Genomic DNA, 16,405 nt, shown 5'->3' with positions numbered 1-16,405 from the left:
GGTGTAAGAAGGTGGTCCAGTTCATCCTTTTGCCTGTTGCTGTCCAGTTTTCCCCAATACCATTTGTTGAAAGGACTTTTTCCCATTGCATATTCTTGCCTCCTTTTGTCAAAGATTAATTGGCCATATGATTGTGAGTTTATGTCTAGGTTCTCTAGTCTGTTCCACTAACCTCTGTGTCTGTTTTTATGCCAGTACAATACTGTTTTGATTACTACAGTTTTGCACTGTATCTTAGAATTTGGAATTGTAACACCTCTAGTTTTGTTATTCTTCTTCAGGATTACATTGGCTATTAAGGGTCATTTGTGGTTCCATACACATTTTAGGATTATTTATTCTAGTTCTATGAAAAATGCCATTGGCATTTTGATAGGGACTGTATGAAATCTGTAGATTGCCCTGGGCAGTAATGACATTTTAACAGTATTTGTTCTTCCAATCCATAAGCATGTATCTTTCCATTTGTGAAATATTCAATTTCTTTCATCAATGTTCTATAGTTTTCAGAGTAGGTCTTTCATTTCCTTGGTTAAGTTTATTCCTAGGCATCTTATTATTTCTGGGGTACTTGTAAAGGGGACCATTTTCTTAATTTCTCCTTCTGCTATTTGACAGTATATAGAAACACAACAGATTTCTGTATATTGATTTTGTATCCTGTAACCTCAATGAATTCATTTACGAGTTCTAGTAGTTCTTTGGTGGACTCTTTCAGGTTTTCTATATATAGTATTGTATCATTTATAAATAGTAAAAGTTTTCCTTCTTCCTTCCCAATTTGGATGCATTTTATTTCTTTTTCATGTTTGACTGCTGTGGCTAGAACTTCCAGTACTATGTTGAATAAAAGTGGTGAAAGTGGACATCCTTGTCTTGTTTCTGATCTTTGCTGAAAAGCTGTTTTTTACAACTTAGTATGATGTTAGCTGTGGATTTTTGAGATACGGCCTTAAATATGCTGAGATATGTTTCCTGCAAGCCTATTTTTTTAAGTCACGAATGGATGTTGTACTTTGTCAAATGCTTTTTCTGCACCTACTGAAATGATCATATGGCTTTTTTCCTTTCTCTTGTTGATGCGATGTACCATGCTGATTAATCAATCAACATGTGAGTAATGATCCACCCTTGTATCCCAGGAATAAATCCCATTTAATTGTGGCAAATGATTTTTTAAACATATTGTTAGATTCAGTGCTAATATTTTGTCAAGGAGTTTTGCCTTAATGTTCATCAGAGATACTGGCCTGTAATTCTCTTTTTTTGTGATGTCTCTATCTGGTTTCAGTATCAGGGTAATGCTGGTCTCAGAATGAACTTTCCTTCCTCTTCAGTTTTTTGGAATAGTTTGAAAAGAATGGGTATTAACTCTTTAAATGTTTGGCAGAATTCACCTGTGGAGCTGTCTGCTCCTGGACTTATTTGATGGAAGTTTTCTGATTACTGATTCAATTTCACTGCTGGTAATTGGTCTGTTCAAATTTTCTATTTTTTTCCTAATTCAGTATTGAAAAGTTATAGGTTTCTAGGAATTTATCCATTTTGTCCAGATCAAACAATTTATTGGCATATTTTTCACAATATTTTCTTATATTCCTTTGTACTTCAGTAGTGTCAGTTGTTCTCCCGTTTCATTTGTTTGAATCTTTTCTTCTTCTTTTGATAAGTCTAGCTAAAGGTTTATTAATTTTGTTGATGTCTTCAAAGAACAAATTCCTGGTTTTATAGATCTGTTCTATTGTTTTTAAAGTTTCTATCTCATTATTTCTGCTCTAATCTTTATTTCCTTCCTTGTACTAGTTTGGGGTTTGTTCTTCTTTTCCTAGCTCCTTCAGATTTAAGGTTAGGTTGTTTACTTGAGATTTTTCTTGCTTCTTGAGGTTGGCTGATATTGTTATAGGCTTCCCAAAGATTTAGATCACTGTGTTTTCATTTTCATTTGTCTCCATACATCTTTTTTAAAATTTTTTATTTTTTCCATACATTTTTTTATTTCCTCTTTCATTTCTTGGTTGACCCATTCATTGTTTAGTAGCATGTTATTTAATGTCCATATATTTCTGTTTTCTCCAGATTTTTTCTTGTGGTTGATATCTAGCCACAGTGCTATGGTTAGAAAAGATGCATGGTATGACTTTGATTTTTTAAAATTTGTTGAGACTTGCTTTGTGACCTGACATGTGATATATTCTGGAGAATGTTCCATGTGCGCTTGAAAAGAATGTGTATTCTACTATTTTGGGATGGAATGTTCTGAATATATCCATTAGATACATCTGGTCCACTGTGTCATTCAAAGCCACTGTTTTCTTGGTTGACTTTCTGTTTGGATGATTTATCATTGATATAAGTGGGGTGTTAAAGTCCCCTATTATTATTGTATTACTATTGACTATTTTTTTTTTAAAGATTTTATTTATTTACTTAGAGAGAGAGAGAGAGGGAGAGAGAGAGAGAGACAGCAAGCATGACAGGGGAAAGGGTCAGAGGGAGAAGCATACTCCCCAATGAGTAGGGAGCCCGATGTTGTATTTGATCCTGGGACTCCAGGATCACGACCTAAGCTGAAGGCAGTCGCCCAACCAACTGACCCACCCAGGCTCCCAACTATTTCTTTTACGTTTGTTATTAGCTGCTTTATGTATTTGCATGCTCCCATGTAGGGTGCTTAAGTATTAACAATTGTTTTATCTTCTTGTTGGATTGCTTCCTTTATGATTAGTGTCCTTCTTTGTCTCTTCTTACAGTTTTTTTTCTTCTTACAGTTTTAAAGTCTATTTTGTCTGATATAAGTATTTTTACTATTTTGGTTTTCTTTTCACTTCCACTTCCATGATAAATGCCTTTCCATCCCTTTGCCTTCCATCTACATGTGTCTTCAGGTCTGAAACGAGTCTCCTATAGGGAGCATACAGATAGGTCTTGTTTTTTTTTTATCTATTCTGCTATCCTATGTCTTTTGGTTGGAAAGTTTTAGTCCACTTACATTCAAAGTAATTACTGATAGGTATCCATCTGCCATTTTGTTACCTTTTCCTCTCAGAGAGCAAAAGCATGCACATGAGGGCGGGGGGAGAAAAGGGGCAGAGAAAGAGGGAGAATCTCACAAAGGCTCCACACTAATGCTTGATCTCACAACGCTGAGATCATGAACTGAGTCAAAATCAAGAGTCTGATGCTCAATCGACTGAGCCACCCAGGTAACCCTTGTTACTTGACTTATGGTTGATTTTGTGTTTTTTTCTGTTCCTTTCTTCCTTGCTCTTTTCTCTCACAGTTCAGTGGTTTTCTTTAGTAATATGCTTCAACTGCTTTCTCTTTATATCTATTACCAGTTCTTGATTTGTAGTTATTATCAAATTTATATATATAACATCTTACACATATAGCAGTGTATATTGATAGTCACTTAAGTTTGAACAGGACGGTATACTATTAACACGACTTGTCACTATTCATATTGACCTTGAGCATTTGGCTGAGGTGGTGAGATTCAGGCATATCCATTATAAAGTTACTCTTTCACCCACCAAATTAAACTTTGTTAAGAAAGTCTCTATGTGCAGACCACATTTAAGGACTGGAAATTTCTATTCCCTTGAACAACTGTGCATGCCATCTAAGTTACCCTCTTTGGTGAAATGTCTCTTCATGTCTTTGTCCATTTTCTAATTGGATTATTATTTATATTTACTATTAAGTGTTGAAAGTTCCTAATACGTATTTTCTAGATATAAGCCCTTTATGAGATATGTGGTTTGATAGTATTTTCTCCCAGTCTATAGTTTATCTTTTCATCTTCCTAACAGGGTCTTTCAGAGATAAAAAGTTTTTTTATTAAGTCCAATGTATTTTCCTTTCCTTTTGTGGACAGTCTTTTTGTCCACATGTCTAGAACTGTTCACCATGCCCTAGGTTCTGAAGACTTTATCCTAGGTTTTCTTCTGAAGTTTAACAGTTTTACATTTCATATTTAGATCCATTACCCATTTTCAGTTAACTTCTCTATAAAGTGTGAGGATTAAGTTAGGGTCTTTGGCTTTTTAAAAACTTTATGGAGGTCTAGCACCATTTGCTGAAAATAGGACTCTCCTTCCTCCACTGAATTTTTTTTCATTGGGCCAAAAATCAGTTGAGCATATTTGTGTGGGTCTATTTCTGCATTTTCCATTCCATTCCAGTCACCTATATGTATATCCCTCTGCAAATACCAGCCCATTTAAACTACTGTAGATAAACTAAGTGTTAGTATCAGAAAATACTATTTCCTGTTTTTCAACATTATTTTAGCTATTCTACTTTCTATACCTTTCATAAAAGGTTTAGAATAAGATTTACTATGGCTATAAAAACCTTTCTGTGAGTCTGATAGAGCTGTATGAACCCTATTGATCAATCTAGGGAAAACTTACATCTTTATGTTGAGTTTCAAATCCATGAACATTGCATGGCTCTTCATTTATTCAGATCTCTTTCATCAGCATTTTGTAGTTTACAGCAAACATATCCTGTAATGTTTTGCTAGATTTACACCTAAATAGGTCATTTTTTGGAGGATCAACTGCAAGTGCTATTATGTTTTCAGTATCACTTTGCACAAATTCATTCCAAGTATCTAAAATTATAATTGATTTTTGTGTGCTAACATTGTATCCTGTGATCTTGCTGAACTCATTTACTGGTTCCAGTTGTTTTTTTTTTTTTTTTTGGTGGAATCCTTCAGATTTTTTACATAGACAGTGATGTCATTTGCAAATAGAGGCAGTTTTTTATTTATTTCCACCCAACCCATACAGTCTTTAGTCTCTTTCTTGACTTACATGGTGTTTAGAACTTCCAGTACTAATGCTGAGTAAGAGCAGTGAGAGAGAGACCAGACAACAGCCTGGTCTTTTGGCTAGAGTAGAAAGCATTTGGTCTTTCATTGTTAAGTATATTTGTTACTTGTGGTTGTTGAAGACTTTATCAAGTTAAGGAAGTCTTCCTTCTCTGTTTTGGAGAGATTATGAATAAGTGTTGAATTCTGTCGAATAGTTTTTCTGCATGAGTTGATATCATTATGTTTTTCTTCTTTAGTTTTTGCTAGGGGTTGAACTGTGTCCCCTTAAAAGACATGCTGAAGTTCTAACCCTTGTACCTATAAAAGTGACCTTCTTTGGGAATAGGGCCTTTGCAGACGTAATCGAGTCAAGAAGTAGTCATGCTGAATTAGAGAGGGCCCAAAAAGAATGACGGATGTCCTTGTAAGAGGTAGAGAAGGAGATGAGACACAGGAAAGAATGCTAATGTGATGATGGAGGTAGAAACTGGAATGATATAGTTACAAGCCAAATAATACTAACGACTGCTGGCAAGTAGCAGAAGCTAAAATGAAGCAAGGAAGGATTCTTTTCTACAGCCCTCAGAGAGAGCACGATTCTGCAAACACCAATTTTGGACATCTAGCCTCTAGAACTCTAAGAGTATAAATCTGTAATTTTAGACCACTGAGTTTGTGGTACTGTTACAGCAGCCCTAGGAAATTAATACAGTTTGTTAATAATGGTGAGTCACTGATTTTCAAATGGTGACCCAGCCTTGCATAGCTGACACAAACCCCACTCAATCAAGGTATAAACGGCTATTTATGTTGCTGTTTTAATTTGCTAACATTTTGTTAAAAATTTTGGATCTGTATTAATGAAGAGTACTGATAATTAGTTTTCTATATTTGTACTCTCCTTGTCTGATTTTTGTGTCCGGAAAACACTGGCTTCGTAAAATCAATATGTAAATGCTTCCTCCTATATTTTAGAAGAGATTATAGAGAACTGATGTTGATTCCTCTTTAAAAATTTAGTTGAATTTCCCAGTTAAAAGTATCTGAAAATAGAGATTTGTTTGGAAGCTTCAAAACTATGGGTTCAATTTATTCATTGGTTATGGGACTAACCAGATTGTCTATTTGCTTCTGGTTAAGTTTTGGCAGTTTGTGTTTTCAAGGAATTTTTCTTTCTTTTCTTTTCTTTTTTTTTTTTTTTTAAAGATTTATTTATTTGATAGAGAGAGATCACAAGCAGGCAGAGAGAGAGGAGGAAACAGGCTCCCTGCTGAGCAGAGAGCCTGATGCGGGGCTCCATCCCAGGACTCTGAGATCATGACCTGAGCCGAAGGCAGTGGTTTAACCCACTGAGCTACCCAGGCGCCACCTCAAGGAATTTTTCTGTTCTCTTTCTCTTACTGGTTTATAGTTTGATTCCATTCTGGTCAATGAAGATACCCTGTATGATTTCAATTCTTTTAAATTTACTGAAGCTTATTTTATGATCCAGGATATGGTTTTTCTATGTTTTGTAGGTACCTGACATAGTATGTATTCTGCTCCTATTGGGAGTGTTCTATAAAGGTCTGTTAGATGTGGTAGTATGTAGTCCTTGCTGATTTTTGGCCAAGTAGATTTACTAGTTGCTGAGAGCAGGGTGTTGAAGTTCTAACTACCACTGCTCATTTGCCTATTTCTCCTTTTGCTGTCCTATTCTTGTTTCATATAATCTGAAGCTCTAAATTTTTGTTGTCTGTACATTTTTTTTATTAGTATGTAATGGTCCTTCTTTGTCTCTAGTAATTTTCTCTCCTCTGAAGTCTACCTGATTTGACATTTGACATTGGTTTATTGCTTCATATATGTATCACTTCCATCCTGTTACTGTCAATCTACTTATGTCACTGAATCTGAAGTGAGTTTCTAAAAGAACGAATGGAGCTGGATCTTTTTTGTTGATCCACTCTGCCAAATGGTGTTTTAACTGGTATGTTCAGGCTATTTAGGGTATGTACTGATATGTAAGGCTGAGTCTGCCATATTATTATTTGCTGTTTATTTCCTGCACTTTTTGTTCTTCCTTTTCTCTTTTCTTTCCTTCCCATGAAAATTACCTGACCGATTTTCACTATTCCATCTTGATATACTTATATGAACATGACTTTAAAGCTTGGGCAAAGCAGATCAATAAAGTTTAATAGTCAAGAGACTATTTGTATCAATACTTTCAGCTGTCACACTACCTTTCCTGAGACAGTTTTTGGAGAATGAGTCCCAGAAAGTGGTAACAACTTTTCAGAAAGGCTTAAATGTTACCAGGCAATACTTTAAAACACTCTCCTGCTATGATAAGAAATTCTTGTAATGTGAAGCCTATGTCCTTCTTCCATCAAAGCACAACACTCCTTGACCTTTGGAAATCTAGCTTATTTTCAGAGGTCAAGGTACCTCACAAGGAAGAACTACTGCAATTGCACCCATCTTGGTACTTGCATTCAGAGAGTAAAATGCTAGAACCCTCACCCCTGTTCACAGACATGAAACAATACCATCTAACTCTGACTCATCTTGAGGCTTCAAGGAAACCCTCAGAGCAATTTCCAAGTAGAATTCATGTGAGGGAGTGGGGAATGTGACCAATTCTCTGAAAACTTACACTTCTCTGTGCAATGAATATATCTGAGATTAATGATCCTTAAAGCCTATCAGTAGAAATACTTGTAGATATTTGCAAAGTACTGTCAGTTATTTTTACTATATGTATTACTACACATATAGTATGTATATGTGCAAGGACTACATACTACCACATCTAACATATATTCTATATGTATTAGTATATGTAATTCTCAAGCAAAACAACAACAAAATCATTTACTGACCGCTTGCCCTGGACTGTTTCAAGAGCTTCACATATGTTAAACCAAAGGTCTTTTGGAAAATAAACTTCCTAGGGCAGACATCCTTGGGATTAATGTGGACTATGTCGAAAGAATAATAATCTAATACAGCTCTTGTGCAACCAACCTGGGGCTAAAGAGGTTATCCTGTCACTTGGGTTTTTTGGAAACTAGAAAATTATAATTCTAGCTCCCTATTCTACTGTGATTACATTATAGTCAAGTGAGAAACCAATTTCATGCAACTAACCTTTAACCCGGACATCACTGTACCGCTGAAAGTGGTGGTAAGCAGCCTTCCAGGGGTTCCGATAGTGACGGAGCAAAGTAATGGGAGGTCTTGGACGCACTGGGACATACCTCACACCTTCTTCATCTATTCAGAAGAAAAGGAAAGGAAGATACTAAATAACTTATTATATATTGTCAAGGATTCTCAAGGTATAACTCTAAGAAATGATCCCTAAATGAAACCTGATTATGTAAACAGCCTCTGGGATGGACTCCTGACTTAAGTGGTAAAGCTTCACATGACAATAGCTAGCCCAAGTGACCATTACCAATATATTCCTTGGGTGGAGACTTGCGTTTCTCTGCCTTCACCAAAAGACTCTTGGCAGTGGACTTCTCATCATCAGTGCTGTTCGTCTCCATCATATCCCCTTCTTCTGTTGAAATCACGTGCTGTTGCTTCCGAGGCTTTTTCCTTGGGGAGGCACCAGGTGGTAGGTCACTTGTAGGCATGGACAGGTTGTTAGCCAGCAATGCAAGAGATGGAGACACAGTGCTGGTGGCCAGGGGAGGAACTGCTGTCATAGAAAAAAGAGCACATACATGTATGAGAACCCAAAAATAATGGAAAACTTCACTTGATTTCCAACCAGTGAGAATGGTTAGGAAGACAGAAAAGAGGACTATCACTTACTGAGTCTTCCGACATGCCAGGAACTGTGCTAAGCACTTTACTTATGGCAGAGGGTGTCGACTGTTTTCCAAGATAGCACTTCACCATCCATAGAACGAGTACCTTCACACTTATAGATGGACACACCATCATTCAGCTGAAACACTATTTAATTGCCTCCTTTATAGACAGGTGTGGCCATATGAAAATATAAGTGTGTTGTAGCATTTTTAATAAGTTCCTTAAAAGAAGGTGTGACCTTCTGTTCCTTGTCTTGTCACCCTGGAACTCAGATATGATAGCTAGAGTTCTAGCAGCTATTCTGAATCAAAAGCGTAAGGTCAAACTAGGGGTGGTAGAAGCTTGGATCCCTAATGATTTTATGAAGTCCACATACTATTCCTGGGCTGTCTACCTGACCTGTCTTTGTTAATTTGTGCATACTAGAATTGTTCATAACTGAGGCCTGGAATTTCTTGTTCCAGCTATCCTAATGACAAGCACTTCATCTTTTTTTTTTTTTTTTTAAAAGATTTTTATTTATTTATTTTACAGAGAGAGATCACAAGTAGGCAGAGAGGCAGGCAGAGAGAGAGAGAGAGGAGGAAGCAGGCTCCCTGCTGAGCAGAGAGCCCAATGCGGGACTCGATCCCAGGACCCTGAGATCATGACCTGAGCCGAAGGCAGCGGCTTAACCCACTGAGCCACCCAGGCGCCCCACACTTCATCTTTTTAATGTCTCTATTCAAAGATCACTTTCTCAGTGAGGCCCTCCCTTTAAAGCTCTTCTTAAAATCATAGCCCCAGCCCTAACTTTCCCTTACAGAGCCATACCTCACTTGACTGTGCTTCGCTTCATTGCACCTCGCAGATATTGCATTTTTCAAAAACTGGAGGGTTGTAGCCACCCTGTGTTAAACAAGTCTATCAGCACCATTTTCCCAATAGCATTTGCTCACTTCCTATCTCTGTATCACATTTTGGAAATTCTTTCAATTTTTCATACTTCTTCATTATGACTGTATTTGTTATTGTGGTTGTCATCAGTGATTATGATTTACTGAAAGCTCAGATGACGGTTAGCATTTTTTAGCAATGAACTTTTCTCTGTAAAGTATGTACATTGTTTTTAAAGACATAATGCTGTTGTATACTTAACGGACTAAAGTATTATGTATATGTAACTTTTTTATGTACTGGGACATCAACAAATTCACCTGACTTGCTTTACTGTGGTGATCTGGAAACGAATCCACAATCTCCCTGAGGTATACCTGTATTTTCTCACTGCTTTATTTGACGGTTTCTCTCCCCTGCTAAAATGGAAGCTCCAATATGATGAAGATGTACTTGTTTTGTATAAGGCTTTTGTCATCAGAACCTGGTGTAGAGCCCTACAATTTAAGGCGTGATTATTGATAGTTTCCTAGCATAGACAGGTTAAGAGGAACTATTCAAATCAAGAGAGAACACGGGGCGCCTGGGTGGCTCAGTGGGTTAAAGCCTCTGCCTTCGGCTTTGGTCATGTTCCCAGGGTCCTGGGATTGAGCCCTGCATCGGGCTCTCTGCTCAGCAGGGAGCCTGCTTCCTCCTCTCTCTCTCTCTGCCTGCCTCTCTGCTTACCTGTGATCTCTGTCTGTCAAATAAATAAATAAAATCTTAAAAAAAAAAAACCCAAAACCAAGAGAGAACAGTAAAATTGGAAACATTTCATTTCCCCTCCTGGGTTACCCATGGCATCTTTCAATGAAGTCTTGAGGCTAAAACATAGGTAAGATAGAAGAATATTTCATGACATGATAAAGGAAAACAAACAGCAGGTTTAACAACTGCAAACACAGCACAACCACACTACTTACTAAACAAAACAGCATGGGGGATAGAGGCCTTTATGCAGAAATGGTAAGAGGGCACTGCTGGCTAATTAGAGAGAATGACTTGCCTTCCACTTCGGTTTCATCTGTATTTCATAAATTCTGTACATTAAATGCTATTTTTGTAGTCAGGGGACGCAACATTCCTCAATAGATTACTAACATATAAACAAACAAAACCTCCAAAGTGACCTGCATTTCACACACTGGAAGTTTAGAGTCCAGAAGAGGAGGGAAAGAAAGTAGTGAGGAGTTTTACGATTTTACTAATCACATTTAAGTTTTTCAAGAGACTATTTTCAACAACACAAATCTTGCTTCACTGTATAACAGGGCAACACAAATTGATAGGGAATAAATCATAAATAATTAGCACTTAGCTATGATCTTATTTTTTTTCCAAAGATTTTATTTATTTATTTATTTAACAGAGAGAGAGAAGGAGAGAGAGAGACACAGTGAGAGAAGGAATGTAAACAGGGGGAGTGGGAGAGAGAGAAGCAGGCTTCCTGTTGAACAGGGAGCCCAATGCGGGGCTTGATCCCAGGACTCTGGGATCACGACCTGAGCTGAAGGCAGACGCTTAAGACTGAGCCACCCAGGCGTCCCGCTATGATCTTATTTTGATCCTTCTTAAAATTTTTCTTTCTTCTTTTTTTTTTTTACAATATGAATGCTTATAATAAGGAAAAAAAGTTCAAATAAACAACATTATACCACAAGAAACTAGGAAGAAAAGAAACTTAATTGAAGTTTAGTTGAGGAAGGAAATAATAAGGAAAAAGCAGAAATAGAGACCAGAATTTAAACAATAATATAACACTGAAAGTAAAGACCCGTTTCTCCAAAACAAAACAGGCAATGCTTTAACTACATTAATTAAGAAAAAGAAGACTCAAAAACAAAAATGAGAAATAAAAAACAATATAACCATGAAAGTTTAAGAATATTCTTGGGGAAATGTTAATCTTTCTTATGATTTTGGTAAAAAATAAAATTGATGCTAAAAGGGCAGCAAAAATGGTTTTAATTTCAAAAGGAGCCTAGCAGTAATCTTCTTAAAATGAATGACATGCAGGGTTGCCTGGGTGGCTTAGTGGGTTAAAGCCTCTGCCTTCGTCTCAGGTCATAATCCCAGGGTCCTGGGATCAAGCCCCGCATCGGGCTCTCTGCTCAGCAGAGAGCCTGCATCCTCCTCTCTCTCTGCCTGCCTCTCTATCTACTTGTGATCTGTCTGGCAAATGAATAAATAAATAAATCTTAAAAAAAAAATGACATGCAAATTTACAACGGGCACCAACGTGTCAATCTTCATAACTGAGGGTCACCCAAGAGTCTGGCCCTCAAGGAGAGTCAGAAAAAGAACAAGCAGCATGTGCCAATGGAGAGAACTCCATGAATGAACCTACCAGAGACTGGCCTCATGATGTCCATTGGTTCCACTTCCTCTTTAACTTTTATCTCAGGTACTGGAGGGCCCAACACAGAGGAGAGACTGCCAGCTACAGCAGCTGATGGTGGAGGGGCAGCTGCAATGGTAGTGATGGGGGGAGTGACGGGGACCGCTCCGGGAATTGTTGAAAGGGCGACAGCTGGCTGTGATGGGGGGCTTGCGGCTGCAATCATGGTTGGGATGGTCGGTGGAGGCTGCTGAGCTGTGGGGGGGACTGCAATGGTGGGCTGATCATTATTTTGACTGGACACAGTCTCCATGGACACAGTAACTGGAGTGGCCATTGATACGTGGATCTCTGACTTAGGCTTGGCACTGAAACACAAAAGCAAAGATAATGTAGCAAACATCTCAGAGGATGGGTGTTTGTCCAGATCTTTTTATACAATGTGTAGCACAACTTAAACTCTATTATTTGATTCTAGAAGTTGAAATTTGAGGTAAGTTTTAAAGGAAATTCAAGTTTTAAAAATAACCCTCCCACCAAATTTTATAAGCAGTAATAAAATTAACTTAGGAAATAACATTTTATTAAAATCATTCAAAGGCGCGTCATCAAAAGGCAACCAATTTTCACTATGGTAGTGTCTTTTTTCTCCCAGAATTCCTTAATGCATATGTTGTCTTAGGATATTTCTTGTTTCTTAAAATCACAATTGTACTTACACTATGTAGTTTACTCTTGTAAAATTTATTTCTCATAGAAGAGGAAACTCACATGTATGGCAAAGATCCAAAAGAAAATAAATTGAAAATAATCTTTTTCCACTTCACACACCCACCTCTACCCAGAGTCATCGCTCTTGCAATTTTCCAGTATACTTTACCAGAATACTCTAGGGATCTAAAGTAGCTACAAATTTAATGTTTAAAACTGTAAATTCTTTTTTTCCTTCAGTTTTATCAGAAGTATTCACTCTTGTCATTATAAATTCTTCTTAAACATTTTTTTAAGTAAAAAAAAATATATATATATATATACACACACACACACATTTTTAACAGTTTTATTTTTTTGTGGCGTCTGGGTGGTTCAGTTGATTATGCGTCCGACTCTTGGTTCCGGTTCAGGTCATTATCTCATGGGTTGAGAGATCAAGCCCCGAGCTCAGTGGGATCTGTGTTCAGTGGGGAGTCTGCTTCAAGATTCTCTCCCTCTGCCCCACGTTGCACCCCGGCCAACATGTGCACTTTCTCTCTAATAAATAAATCTTTTTTTATAAATATTTTATTTTTTTATTTGAGAGAGAGAGAAAGCATGCACAACAGCATGAGTTGGGGATGGGGCAGAGGGAGAAGCAGACTTCCCACTAAGAAGGGAGCCTGACGTGGGACTCCATCCCAGGACCCTGAGATCATGACCTGAGCTGAAGGCAGCTGCCCAACCAACTGAGCCACTAGGCAAAGCCTCAAATAAGTAAATTAAAAAAAAAAAAAATTTTTTTTTTCAAATTTTAAGTAGTCTCTCTACCAAATGTGGGGCTTGAACTCATGACCCTGAGATCAAGAGTCACATGCTCTACTGACTGAGCAAACCAGACACCCCAGTAAAATATTTCAGTTAATAGCTGTAAAGGCTTACCTACTTATAGTACTAATCCTAAAAATATAGGATAGGAAAAATAATACAAAACAGTTCCCCTCAAAAGTTCAAGGCCCAAAACAACTGGATTTCCACAGGCAAAAAATTCAACATCAAACCAAACCTCACACCATACACAAAAATGAATTCAACATGGGGCATAAATCTAAGTGTACACTTGATTTTAGCCAAAAGGCTGAGAAGCAATATAAATCTGAGTGTAAAATGTAAAACTGTAGTTTTATAAAAAATACAAAAATCCCTAGGACTATGTAAAGGGATCTTAGGTATGATACCAAAAGCACCATCAAAAAGAAAAAAAAATGATAAACTGGGTTTTATCAATTTAAAAACTTTTGCTTTGCTAGAGATCATTTCAAGAGATTGAAAAGACAAGGCACAGACTGAAAAAAAAATCTGTGAAACACATATATGGTAGCTCTATTTATACGAAGTACCCAGAGTGGCCAAATTCATTGCAAAATAAAGTAGAATAGTAGCTCCCAGGGGCTGGGGGTAGGGAAAATGGGAATGGTTGAATAATGGGTAGAACTGCAGTTCTGCAAGACCAAAAAGATCTGGAGATGGTTGTACAGTAGTGAGAATATGCTTAACACCAATGAAATGTACACTTAAAAATGTTTAAGACAAACATACAAACCAAAACATACATGTACGATAAAATAATGATATTCACAATACATAAAGAACTCTGTAAACTCAATACTAGAAAACATACAATCTCATCAGAAAAAGGGAAAGAAATATGAATAATGAACGACACTTCATTAAAGAAATATCCAGGTGCCAAACAGGCACATGAAAAGACAGTCAATACCATTAGCTATTAGAGACTTGCAAATTAAAGCCTCAATGATTTGCCACCATACCCCTATCAGAGTGGTGAAAAGATTTGTTTTTCTAATTTATTTTTTAAAAAGATTTTATTTATTTATTTGTCAGAGAGAGAGAGAGAGAGAGAGAGAGAGAAAGAGCATAAGCAGGCAGAGTGGCAGGCAGAGGCAGAGAGAGAAGCAGGTTCCCCGCTGAGCAAGGAGCCTGATGTGGGACTCGATCCCAGGACCCTGGGATCATGACCGGAGCCAAAGGCAGCGGCTTAACTAACTGAGCCACCCAGGTGTCCCTGGTGAAAAGAAAACTTTAAAACTTTATATTAGAAAGCACAGGAAAGGATGTGGAGCAACTTGATCTACCAAGAAACTCCTAGTACTAATAAATGAGTTCAGCAAGATTTTAGAGTAAAAGGATCTCACATGCTGCAGACAGGAATTTAAAATGGTACAGCCACTTCTGCAAAAATGGTTCAGAAGTTTCTTATAAAATGAAAAATATATGTAACTTAGCAACTGCAGTCCTGGGATTTTTATCACACACAAATGAAAATGTATGTCTGTCAAGAAAATTGTACATGACTAGGGGGAGACAAACAATGAGAGACTGTGGACTCTGAGAAAGAAACTGAGGGTTCTGGAGGGGAGGGGGTTTAGGTGAGCCTGGTGGTGGGTATTAAGGAGGACAGGTATTGTATGAAGCACTGGGTATGATGCATAAACAATGAATCTTGGAACACTGAAAAAATAAAATAAAGTAAAAAAAAAAAAACCAAATTGTATATGACTGTTCGCAGCAGCTTTATTTTTAATAACCCCCAACCAGAAACCATGAACTTGAATAAACAAATGGCTAAACAAAATTCTGGAGCATCCATATTATGTATCATTACCTGCTCTAAAAAGAACAAACTACTGATATACACTATAATTTGGATGGATCTCAAAAGTTAGATGAAAATAAGCCAGCATCATTAGGTAATTGTATGAGAAATATGTATTTATATAATTACAAATATATAATTATATAAATAATATAAGTAACTTATGAGATTCCAGTTACAAAAAATTCTCAAAATGACAAAATTCTAGTGGTGGCACAGCTAAGCGACAAGGTGTTAGGTTTAGGGGAAGGGTATGATTGTAAATAAGGGAATGTCTTCACTGACAACAAAACAGATTCACATTTTATGATAATGTTTATATAAATCTATTCATGGGTGAAATTTCAAAGTAGTATACACCAAAGGAAAAAAACTTGTGACATTTTAATAAAATTTATAGTTAGTCAATAGCATTGTACTAATGACAATTTTTTCTTTATAATAACTTTAATTATTCATGAGAAAGCATGTGGGTGTGCGTACACATACAAGCTGGGGGAGTGTAGAGAAGGTGGGAGAATCAGACTCTCCTCTGAGTAGGTAGCCCAGTTGGGGCTCAATCTCAGGACCCTGAGATCATGACCTGAGCTGAAGGCAGATGCTTAACCAACTGAGCCACCCAGGCACCCCGCCAATTTCTTCATTTTGAAAAAAATGCAAGGGTTATGTAAGATGTAATCATGGGGGGGTACATGTACTGTACTATTTTTTTTTAAGATTTTATTTATTTATTTGCCAGAGAAAGAGAGAGAGAGAGAGAGACAGCACAGGCAGGCCGAGTGGCAGCAGAGGCAGAGGGAGAAGCAGGCTCCCTGCCAAGCAAGGAGCCCGAAGTGGGACTTGGAGCCCAGGATGCTGGGATCCTGACCTGAGCCGAAGGCAGCTCCCTAACCAACTGAGCCACCCAGGCGTCCCAACTTTCTGTACTATTCTTCTAACTTTTGTGAGCTTTAAATTATTTCAAGATAAGTAAATAGGGGTTGGGTACAGGTTAGGATTATTCTGTAATTAAAGAGAATTAAAAGATAAAACAACCAGAAACATCAGCAAAAATGTGGCAGTAATAATCTCTGAAAATTCTCTTTCATAAAAGCAACAAAAAACTGACAAAAATGCCAGATACAATGTTTTCAGAACTCTGTAAATTAATAAT

The 16,405-nt window shown here is 37.2% G+C and overlaps 1 protein-coding gene across 9 annotated transcripts in view; it reads right to left on the bottom strand.

Moving 5' to 3' along the window:
- The window catches only part of SAP130 (Sin3A associated protein 130), a 92,095-nt gene that overhangs the window by 16,281 nt on the left and 59,409 nt on the right, over positions 1–16,405 (bottom strand). For 8 of the 9 annotated variants that reach the window (XR_006604966.1, XM_045074365.1, XM_045074364.1 and 5 more), the window contains 3 exons: positions 11,892–12,250; positions 8,265–8,513; positions 7,955–8,080 (listed from right to left, as the gene is read on the bottom strand). Coding sequence is in view for 8 of the 9 variants with exons in the window: in XM_045074365.1 (XP_044930300.1) it covers positions 7,955–8,080; positions 8,265–8,513; positions 11,892–12,250 (734 nt within the window). In the remaining variant the exon portion in view is untranslated. The remainder of the gene's footprint in view (positions 1–7,954; positions 8,081–8,264; positions 8,514–11,891; positions 12,251–16,405) is intronic. The other variant, XM_045074362.1, reaches the window with a different exon arrangement.

This window comes from Mustela putorius, unplaced genomic scaffold (genome assembly GCF_011764305.1).
Source record: "Mustela putorius furo isolate JIRA1106 unplaced genomic scaffold, ASM1176430v1.1 tig00537338_pilon_pilon_pilon, whole genome shotgun sequence".
In the NCBI taxonomy this organism is placed as follows: Eukaryota; Metazoa; Chordata; class Mammalia; order Carnivora; family Mustelidae; genus Mustela; species Mustela putorius.
This window is presented reverse-complemented; position numbering and strand designations above follow the sequence as displayed.